Raw genomic sequence first — 11,717 nt, forward strand, 5'->3', positions numbered from 1 at the left:
TCCTGCCTATTTCCAGGAAGTTTCGTATTTCCTGTCTATTTCCAAGGAGCTTCCTGTCTATTTCCTGCCTATTTCCAGGCAGTTTCCTGTCTATTTCCCACAAGCAGAAAGGTAGCAACCCCCTGGAAATAGACAGGAAATAGAGAGAAAACCCCCTGGAAATAGATAGGAAATAGACAGGAAACTCCCTGAGCTGCTGGCTTTCTGCTTGCGGGGAAACTCCCTGGAAATAGACAGGAAATAGACACGAAACTGCCTGGAAATAGACAGGAAATAGGCAGGAAACTCCCTGGAAATAGGCAGGAAATAGACTGGAAACTCCCTGGAAATAGACAGGAAATAGACAGGAAACTCCCTGGAAATAGAGAGGAAATAGACAGGAAACTCCCTGGAAATAGACAGGAGACTCCCTGGAAATAAACAGGAAATAGACAGGAAACTCCCTGGAAATAGGCAGGGAATAGAGAGGAAACTCCCTGGAAAGAGACAGGAAATAGACAGGAAACTCCCTGCAAAGAGGCAGGAAATAGATAGGAAACTGACATGAAATAGACAGGAAACTCCCTGCAAAGAGGCAGGAAATAGACAGGAAACTGACATGAAATAGACAGGAAACTCCCTGCAAATAGGCAGGAAATAGACAGGAAACTGACACGAAATAGACAGGAAACTCCCTGCAAAGAGGCAGGAAATAGACAGGAAACTGACAGGAAATAGACAGGAAACTCCCTGCAAAGAGGCAGGAAATAGACAGGAAACTGACACGAAATAGACAGGAAACTCCCTGCAAAGAGGCAGGAAATAGGCAGGAAACAGGTTCCCGCGCTAAGGTTCCCGCGCTTCCTCAACTTCCTGCTTTCTGCTTCCAGGCGCTGATCGACTTCCCGCCCCGCGGAAGGCGGCGCCGGCGCCAGGCCGCCTTCCTCGAACCCGCGCCGCACGCCAGGGTGAGTCTCCCCTTCCCTTTGGGCGCCGGGTGCGAAACCGGGCGCCAAACGCGCTATAACTCCCACCTCTGTCGCCCGCAGTACGTCGAAGACGCCCGGATTCCCATCCAGCACCGGGGGGTCGCTCTGCCAAGTAAGGCGCCGGCGCCGGGTGCGAAAGGCGGGGAAGGTGGCGGGTTCGAGGCTCTGGGGCGGGAACTGTAGCGCGGGAACTGTAGCGCCTGTCAATCATCCCGGTGCCCTGCCAACCCTGGTTCTCCTGGGAACCGTAGCGCCCTGTCAATCATCCTGGGATCCAGACAACCCTGGTTGTCCTGGGAACTGTAGCGCCCTGTCAATCATTCTGAGGGCAGCCAACCCTGGCGCTCTGTCAATCACCCTGGTTGTCCCGGGAACTGTAGTGCCTGTCAATCATCCTGCAGCGCTCTGTCAATTATCCTGGCGTCAGATGACCCTGGTTGTCCCGGGAACCGTAGCGCCCTGTCAATCATCCTGGTGCCAGATGACCCTGGTTGTCCTGGGAACCGTAGCGCCCTGTCAATCATTCTGAGGGCAGGCAAACCTGGTTCTCCCGGGAACCGTAGCGCCCTGTCAATCATCCTGGCGCCAGATGACCCTGGTTGTCCCGGGAACCGTAGCACTCTGTCCATCATCCTGGCGCCAGATGATCCTGGTTGTCCCGGGAACCGTAGCGCCCTGTCAATCATCCTGTGATCCAGGCAACCCTGGTTCTTCTGGGAACCGTAGCGCCCTGTCAATCATCCTGGCGCCAGATTATCCTGGTTGTCCTGGGAACTGTAGCACCCTGTCAATCATCCTGGCGCCAGATTATCCTGGTTGTCCTGGGAACTGTAGCACCCTGTCAATCATCCTGGCGCCAGATGACCCTGGTTGTCCCGGGAACCGTAGCGCCTGTCAAACATCCTGGCGCCAGATGACCCTGGTTGTCCCGGGAACCGTAGCGCCTGTCAATCATCCCGGCACCCAGCCGCCCCTGGTTCTCCTGGGAACCATAGCGCCCTGTCAATCATTCTGGGGATGGTTGCGGGTTCAAGTTTAAACTTGAACCTGATTTGGGATGAAAACCGGGTGCGAAAACCAGTTCTGCATTGGGATTCAAGGGGAAGGTTGCGGGTTCGAGTCTCAAACTTGAACCAGCCGCCTTGGGTTCAAATTTGGGAAATTTAGCATGGGAAATGTAGCATGGGAAACGTAGCGCGGGAACATTAGCGTGGGAAACGTAGCGTGGGAACCTTAGCGTGGGAACCTTAGCGCGGAATGGGACAGGGATCCCGGGGAAGGTTGCGGGTTCGAATCTCCTGCTGGAACCAAAATGGGGAAGTTTAGCACGGGAAACGTAGCGCGGGAAACGTAGCGTGGGAACCTTAGCGTGGGAACCTTAGCGTGGGAACCTTAGCGTGGAATCGGGCAGGGATCCTGGGGAAGGTTGTGGGTTCGAGTCTCAAACTCGAACCCGCCGCTTTGGGTTCAAATTTGGGAGTTTTTGCACAGGAAATGTAGCGCGGGAACCTTAGCGCCGAATCGGACGGGGATCCGGGGGAAGGTTGCGGGTTCGAGTTTCGAATCAGGTGTGAGTAGCAGATCAGAAACCAATGGAGAGAAGGGGGAAGGTTGCGGGTTCGAGTCTCTCGCCCCGCGGGAACCTTAGCGCGGGAACCGGGTTCGAGTTACAGGACCCAGATTTGGGTCCCGGGTCCCACATAGGCTTCTCCCTGCAATGGGCGACCCTGGGGAAGGTTGCGGGTTCGAGTCTCCCGCCCCGTTCCCGCGGGAAACGTAGCGCGGGAACCTTAGCGCGGGAAACGTAGCGCGCGCCGTTTTCTCCCCGCAGTGGCGCCGCCGGAGGAGTGCGCCTGCCCCGAGCCGCTGGCCAAGGGGACGCTGGTGGCCATGGTGGCGGTGCTGGCCTTTCTAGGCTTCTTCTCGACGTCGGTCTTGTTGGTGGTGGCCGTGTGTCTGCTGCGCCTGGTGGAGCGCCAGCGGTGAGTGGATAATCGATAATCGATAATCGATAGATAGATAAGTGGAATGAGCAGAAGGGTAAAAGAGAAAGAGAAAGAGAAATGAAATTTAAATATAATATAATATCATTATATTATATTATATTATATTATATTATATTATATTATATTATATTATATTATATTATATTATATTATATTATATTATATTATATTATATTATATTATATTATATTATATTATATTAATGTTATTTTATTTTATTTTATTAATTATATTATATTATATTATATTATATTAATGTTATTTTATTTTATTTTATTAATTATATTATATTATATTACATTACATTACATTACATTATATTATATTATATTATATTATATTATATTATATTATATTATATTAATGTTATTTTATTTTATTTTATTAATTATATTACATTACATTACATTACATTACATTATATTATAATGTTTATATTATATTATATTATATTATATTATATTATATTATATTATATTATAATGTTATTTTATTTTATTTTATTAATCATATTATATTACATTACATTACATTACATTATATTATAATGTTTATATTATATTATATTATATTATATTATATTATATTATATTATATTATATTGTTATGTTATGTTATGTTATGTTATGTTATATAAAATATAAAATATAAAAAGAAAAATATGTGGCTGCACAGAATCATAGAATTGTAGAGTTTGAATGGGCCACAAGGGCCATCTAGTCCAACCCCCTGCAATGCACAAATATTTTGCCCAATGTGGGGCTCGAACCCACCTCCCTGAGGTTAAGAGTCTCATGCTCTACCAACTGTGCTATCCAACTGCAGGGGGGGGGATTGCAAGTCCGGTGCACAGGAAAAGTTTTAAAACTAAAGGGGATAAAGAAACACCCAGCGATAGCTATTATTACTATGGGGCAACAGCAGGAGAGAAACACCAGGCAGACCCAGAAATACTATCCGCTTTTAAACCAAGCGGGGGGGGGGGGTGGAGTGAGGGAGCTCCAGGAAGGGTTTAAGGTAAAGCAATAAGCAGCAAAATGGGACAATAGCAAAATTGGGGCAATGCAGTTGTCTGAAAGAAGTTTTTAAATGGAGCTGCCGCCCCCTGAAATCGCGGAGGCGTGGGGGAGCAACACCAAAGGGAGAAGGCAGCACGTGGGGAGAGGGGGAGGAAGGGCTCCTAGCCAAACCACGGAGCCTACTAGTGAAGGCTCAGATTTCCCCCCTTCCAAGCACGCTGAGATGCTGCCCGCAAAGACACAGAGAGTGTCTGTTTTGAAGCCTGAAGAGCAGCACACACACACAGAGTGACTGATTTAAAGTCGGAGAAGCACACACACACAGAGTAAAGGCTTCGGGATCAGAGATGACATTAGGAACAATTAGGAGGTATTTGGAAAAAAGTAAAGAGGGAATTAAAGGTGCAGAGTTGGGTGGGGGGATTAAAGTAAAGGTAAAAGGCAAAGTAAAGGGGGTAAAGTAAAGGAGGAATTAAAGGCTTCCCTTTCTCAGAAGTCCTCTTCCAAGTTAGCACCACGCTTCTCGCTGCAGGAACACTGAAGAGAGAGTATCCTCCTGACTCGCTCAGGACGACAAATGGAAATGAGGCCGGGGAGAGGCTGGCACTGCAGCATAAAGGCTGCTGGACACGCCCCCCATGGCACCTGGTTGGGCGGCCACCGGGGGGGGGGGGGCGTGAGTGCCAGCCAGGTGAGCTGGAGGCAGGGGGCAACGCCCCCTGCTAGGAGCGGTGTTCGGGCTCCCGCCCACAACCACTCCCCTCTCTTTCAGGGAGGAGAGTCTTTATGTTATGTTATGTTATATAAAATATAAAATATAAAAAGAAAAATATTAATATTTTATAAATATATCAACATAATATATTTATATTTATATATTTAATTTATAATTTAATTTATATTTATAATTTTTATTATACTTATATTTATATATTATGCTATGTTATGTTATGTTATGTTATGTTATGATATGTTATATTATTATATTATATTACTATATAATATTATATAATATTATAACATTATATTATATTAAGTAAATTATAAGAAAAAGATTAATATTTTATAAATATAAATATATTAATATAATATAATATATTTATATTTATATATTTAATTCATACTATACTTCTTTTATTATACTTATATCTTATCTTATCTTATCTTATATATTATATTATTATGTTATATTATATAATAATAATAATAATAATAGTAATAATAGTAATAATAGTAATAATAGTAATAGTAATAGTAATAGAGAGCGAAACAGGAAGTGGCCGCTCTAGGACGCGCCCCCTCTCTCATTTTAACCCCGCCTCTCCCTTCCAGGAAGTCGGGGAAGGACGCCAACGCCGCCGGATTGGCCAACAGGCCCCTCCCTCCGCTGCCGTGAGTGACGGGTGGGCGGGGCTTCGGGTGGGTGGGGCTATTATTATTATCATTTATTTTTATTATTATCAGTTATTATTTTCATCATTTATTATTATTAATTTATTATTATCATTTATTATTTATTATTATTTGTTATTATTATTATTATCATCATATTATTCTTATATTATATTATGTAGTTGTTTTGTTGTTGTTGTTATTTTATTATTATTATTATATTTTTATATTTATATTTTTATTTTTATATTTTATTTTTATTTTATTATTATTATTATTATTATTATTATTATTATTATTATTATTATTATTGTTAGTAGTAGTAGTATTAATATTTTATTATCATTTTATTATTTTATTATTATTTTATTCTTATTTTTATTTTATTATTATATGTTATCATCATCATCATCATCATCTTACTATTATAATTATAATTATTATTAATTTATTATCAATTATTAATATTATCAATTATTATTATCATATTATTATCATATTATTATATTATTATTATTATTATTTATTATTATCATTTATTTTATTATCATCATTTATTTTTATTATTATCATTTATTATTATTATTATTATTATTATTATTATTATTATTATTATTATCATTACTATTATTCTTCCAGCCCGCCGCGCCCGGAGCGCGTCTACCTGGCGACGAAACCGACCCCCGGGTACGAGAGGCCGATGGCCGCCAGTCCGTGAGTACCTGTCAAATCATTCGAACCCGGGCCTGTGAATCATCCTGGGATTCGAACCCGGGACCAGACAACCCTGGTTGCCCCGTCCCTGTCAATCATTCCGGGATCTAGGGGGCGGGACTAGACAACCCCAGTTGGCCCAGACCTGTCAATCATTCTGTCATTCAAATCGAGAACCTGTCAATCATTCCGGGATCTAGGGGGCGAGACTAGACAACCCCGGTTGGCCCAGACCTGTCAATCACACTCAAATTCTAATTGATAACCTGTCAATCATTCTGGGATTCAGGAGGCGGGACCAGACAACCCTGGTTGGCCCAGACCTGTCAATCACTCTGTCATTCAAATTGATAACCTGTCAATCATTCTGGGATTCAGGAGGCGGGACTAGACAACCCTGGTTGCCCCATCCCTGTCAATCATTCTGGGATCTAGGAGGCGGGACCAGGCGGCCCTGGTTGCCCCATCCCTGTCAATCATTCTGGGATCTAGGGGGCGGGACCAGACAACCCTGGTTGCCCCATCCCTGTCAATCATTCTGCTATTCAAACCAGGGTTGCCCCATCCCTGTCAATCATTCTGGGTACTAGGGGGCGGGACAAGACAACCCTGGTTGCCCCAACCCTGTCAATCATTCTGGGATCTAGGAGGCGGGACCAGACAACCCTGGTTGCCCCATCCCTGTCAATCATTCTGTCATTCAAATCGATAACCTGTCAATCATTATGGGACCCAGGGGGCGGGACCAGACAACCCTGGTTGGCCCAGACCTGTCAATCACTCTGTCATTCAAATTGATAACCTGTCAATCATTCTGGGATTCAGGAGGCGGGACTAGACAACCCTGGTTGCCCCATCCCTGTCAATCATTCTGGGATCTAGGAGGCGGGACCAGGCGGCCCTGGTTGCCCCATCCCTGTCAATCATTCTGGGATCCAGGGGGTGGGAATAGGCAGCCCTGTCAATCATTCTGTCATTCAAATCGATAACCTGTCAATCATTCTGGGATCCAGGGGGTGGGACTGGACAACCCCAGTTGGCCCAGACCTGTCAATCATTCTGGGATCCAGGGGGCGGGACCATCCCTGTCAATCATTCTGTCATTCAAATCGAGAACCTGTCAATCATTCTGGGATTCAGGAGGCGGGACCAGACAACCCTGGTTGCCCCGTCCCTGTCAATCATTCTGAGATCCAGGTGGCGGGACCATCCCTGTCAATCATTCTGTCATTCAAATCAATAACCTGTCAATCATTCTGGCATCCAGGGGGCGGGACCATCCCTGTCAATCATTCTGCAATTCAAATCGATAACCCTGGTTGCCCCGTCCCTGTCAATCATTCTGGGATCCAGGGGGCGGGACCATCCCTGTCAATCATTCTGTTATTCAAATCAATAACCATGGTTGGCCCATCCCTGTCAATCATTCTGGGATCCAGGGGGCGGGACCATCCCTGCCAATCATTCTGTTATTCAAATCGATAACCCTGGTTGCCCCGTCCCTGTCAATCATTCTGGGATCCAGGGGGCGGGACCATCCCTGTCAATCATTCTGTTATTCAAATCAATAACCATGGTTGGCCCATCCCTGTCAATCATTCTGGGATCCAGGGGGCGGGACCATCCCTGTCAATCATTCTGTTATTCAAATCGATAACCCTGGTTGCCCCGTCCCTGTCAATCATTCTGGGATCCAGGGGGCGGGACCATCCCTGTCAATCATTCTGTTATTCAAATCAATAACCATGGTTGGCCCATCCCTGTCAATCATTCTGGGATCCAGGGGGCGGGACCATCCCTGTCAATCATTCTGTTATTCAAATCGATAACCCTGGTTGCCCCGTCCCTGTCAATCATTCTGGGATCCAGGGGGCGGGACCATCCCTGTCAATCATTCTGTTATTCAAATCGATAACCCTGGTTGCCCCGTCCCTGTCAATCATTCTGGGATCTAGGGGGCGGGACCATCCCTGTCAATCATTCTGTTATTCAAATCGATAACCCTGGTTGCCCCGTCCCTGTCAATCATTCTGAGATCTAGGGGGCGGGACTAGGCAACCCCGGTTGCCCCATTCCTGTCAATCATTCTGGGATCCAGGGGGTGGGACCAGACGGCCCTGGTTGCCCCGCCCCTGTCAATCATTCTGGGATTGACACTCCCTGTCAATCATTCTGGCACCCGGGAACCATAGCGCCCTGTCAATCATTCTGGGTTCAACTCCATAAATTATTATTTTATTTTATTTTTATTATTATCATTTATTATTATTATTATTAATATCAATCATTATTATCATTTATTATTATTATCATTTATTATTATTATTATTAATATCAATCATTATTATCATTTATTATTATTATCATTTATTATTATTATCATTTATTATTATTATCATTTATTATTATTATCATATTATCATTTATTATTATCATATTATTATTATTATTATTATTATTATTATTATTATTATTACTACTACTATTACTCACCTGCCAATCATCCCGGCACCCGGACAACCCTGGTTGCCTGGGAACCGTAGCGCCGCTTTCTTTTTTCCAGCCACACCCCGGAAGGCGGGGCCTACCTGAGCGCCAGCGAGTTGCACCCCGGTCCCGGGTAAGTCCCGCCCCTTCCTGTTCCTCCTCCTCCCGCCCCTTCCTCCTCCTCCTCCCGCCCCTTCCTCCTCCTCCTCCTGCCCCTTCCTCCTCCTCCCCCTTCCTCCTCCTCCTCCCGCCCCTTCCTCCTCCCCCTCCCACCCCTTCCTGTTCCTCCTCCCGCCCCTTCCTGTTCCCCCTCCCGCCCCTTCCTGTTCCCCCTCCCGCCCCTTCCTGTTCCTCCTCCTCCCGCCCCTTCCTCCTCCTCCTCCCACCCCTTCCTGTTCCTCCTCCCGCCCCTTCCTCCTCCTCCTCCCACCCCTTCCTGTTCCTCCTCCTCCCGCCCCTTCCTCCTCCTCCTCCCGCCCCTTCCTCCTCCTCCTCCCGCCCCTTCCTGTTCCTCCTCCTCCCGCCCCTTCCTGTTCCTCCTCCCGCCCCTTCCTCCTCCCCCTCCCGCCCCTTCCTGTTCCTCCTCCCGCCCCTTCCTCCTCCTCCTCCCGCCCCTTCCTCCTCCTCCCGCCCCTTCCTGTTCCTCCTCCTCCCGCCCCTTCCTCCTCCTCCTCCTCCTGCCCCTTCCTCCTCCTCCTCCCGCCCCTTCCTGTTCCTCCTCCCGCCCCTTCCTCCTCCTCCTCCTCCCGCCCCTTCCTGTTCCTCCTCCTCCTGCCCCTTCCTCCTCCTCCTCCCGCCCCTTCCTGTTCCTCCTCCTCCCGCCCCTTCCTGTTCCTCCTCCCGCCCCTTCCTCCTCCTCCTCCCGCCCCTTCCTGTTCCTCCTACCGCCCCTTCCTCCTCCTCCTCCCGCCCCTTCCTGTTCCTCCTCCTCCCGCCCCTTCCTCCTCCTCCTCCCGCCCCTTCTGTTCCTCCTCCCGCCCCTTCCTCCTCCTCCTCCCGCCCCTTCCTGTTCCTCCTCCCGCCCCTTCCTCCTCCTCCTCCCACCCCTTCCTGTTCCTCCTCCGGCCCCTTCCTCCTCCTCCCGCCCCTTCCTCCTCCTCCTCCCGCCCCTTCCTCCTCCTCCTCCCGCCCCTCCCTCCTCCTCCTCCCGCCCCTTCCTGTTCCTCCTCCTCCCGCCCCTTCCTGTTCCTCCTCCCGCCCCTTCCTGTTCCTCCTCCCGCCCCTTCCTCCTCCTCCTCCCGCCCTTCCTCCTCCTCCTCCCGCCCCTTCCTCCTCCTCCTCCCACCCCTTCCTGTTCCTCCTCCCGCCCCTTCCTCCTCCTCCTCCCGCCCCTTCCTGTTCCTCCTCCCGCCCCTTCCTCCTCCTCCTCCCGCTCCTTCCTGTTCCTCCTCCCGCCCCTTCCTGTTCCTCCTCCTGCCCCTTCCTCCTCCTCCTCCCGCCCCTTCCTCCTCCTCCTCCCACCCCTTCCTGTTCCTCCTCCCGCCCCTTCCTCCTCCTCCTCACGCCCCTTCCTCCTCCTCCTCCCGCCCCTTCCTCCTCCTCCTCCCGCCCCTTCCTCCTCCCCCTCCCGCCCCTTCCTGTTCCTCCTCCCGCCCCTTCCTCCTCCTCCTCCCGCCCCTTCCTCCTCCTCCTCCCACCCCTTCCTGTTCCTCCTCCCGCCCCTTCCTCCTCCTCCTCCCGCCCCTTCCTCCTCCTCCTCCTGCCCCTTCCTCCTCCTCCTCCCGCCCCTTCCTGTTCCTCCTCCCGCCCCTTCCTCCTCCTCCCACCCCTTCCTGTTCCTCCTCCCGCCCCTTCCTCCTCCTCCTCCCGCCCCTTCCTGTTCCTCCTCCCGCCCCTTCCTCCTCCCCCTCCCGCCCCTTCCTCCTCCCCCTCCCGCCCCTTCCTCCTCCTCCTCCCACCCCTTCCTGTTCCTCCTCCCGCCCCTTCCTCCTCCTCCTCCCGCCCCTTCCTGTTCCTCCTCCCGCCCCTTCCTGTTCCTCCTCCCGCCCCTTCCTCCTCCTCCTCCCGCCCCTTCCTGTTCCTCCTCCCGCCCCTTCCTCCTCCTCCTCCCACCCCTTCCTGTTCCTCCTCCCGCCCCTTCCTGTTCCTCCTCCTCCCGCCCCTTCCTCCTCCTCCTCCCACCCCTTCCTGTTCCTCCTCCCGCCCTTCCTGTTCCTCCTCCCGCCCCTTCCTGTTCCTCCTCCTCCCGCCCCTTCCTCCTCCTCCTCCCACCCCTTCCTGTTCCTCCTCCCGCCCCTTCCTCCTCCTCCTCCCACCCCTTCCTGTTCCTCCTCCCGCCCCTTCCTCCTCCTCCCGCCCCTTCCTGTTCCTCCTCCTCCTGCCCCTTCCTCCTCCTCCTCCCGCCCCTTCCTGTTCCTCCTCCTCCCGCCCCTTCCTCCTCCTCCTCCCGCCCCTTCCTGTTCCTCCTCCCGCCCCTTCCTCCTCCTCCCGCCCCTTCCTCCTCCTCCTCCCACCCCTTCCTGTTCCTCCTCCTCCCGCCCCTTCCTCCTCCTCCTCCCGCCCCTTCCTGTTCCTCCTCCTCCCGCCCCTTCCTCCTCCTCCTCCCGCCCCTTCCTGTTCCTCCTCCCGCCCCTTCCTCCTCCTCCCGCCCCTTCCTCCTCCTCCTCCCACCCCTTCCTGTTCCTCCTCCTCCCGCCCCTTCCTCCTCCTCCTCCCGCCCCTTCCTGTTCCTCCTTCCTCCCGCCCCCCTTCCCCCCGGACGCCTGGGTCCCTCCGCTCACCCCGTACTACGTTTCCCAGCAGCTACCAGAAGATGGGCGTCGACCAAGCCGCCGTCGCCGCGGAAACGGAGAGCAAGTCAGTCAAAGGGAGGAAGGGGCGGGGAAAGGGGCGGGACTGTCAGTCAAAGCGGGAGACCTGTCAATCCAACCGGGGAACGTTTTCTCGTTTTTGTCAGGAACCTTCCGGAAAGCGAATACATCACGGTCAACCCGGCGCCGGGTTTTTCCAGGTGGGGTTTGGATTAATATTAGTATTAGTATTAGTATTAATATTAATATTAGTATTAATATTAGTATTAATATTAATATTTATTTTCTATATATCTATATTATATTTATTTATATTATTTATATATTATTTATATATATTTACTATTTATATTCATATTTTTGTGTTATTTATATATATAT

The 11,717-nt window shown here is 49.8% G+C and overlaps 1 protein-coding gene across 1 annotated transcript; it reads left to right on the forward strand.

Annotated features, from left to right (window-relative positions):
- Positions 1-869: 869 nt before the first annotated feature.
- Positions 870-11,536, forward strand: LOC310699043 (uncharacterized protein; the record flags this gene model as incomplete). Its single annotated transcript, XM_083520642.1, has 8 exons — positions 870-947; positions 1,029-1,080; positions 2,800-2,950; positions 5,326-5,385; positions 6,025-6,099; positions 8,663-8,719; positions 11,326-11,382; positions 11,483-11,536. Coding segments are annotated over 8 exons (584 nt in total), but the record flags the coding sequence as incomplete, so codon positions are not given.
- Between the last annotated feature and the right edge of the window lie 181 nt (positions 11,537-11,717).

This window comes from Podarcis liolepis (genome assembly GCF_965112155.1).
Source record: "Podarcis liolepis genome assembly, contig: HAP1_SCAFFOLD_334, whole genome shotgun sequence".
Taxonomy (NCBI): domain Eukaryota; kingdom Metazoa; phylum Chordata; class Lepidosauria; order Squamata; family Lacertidae; genus Podarcis; species Podarcis liolepis.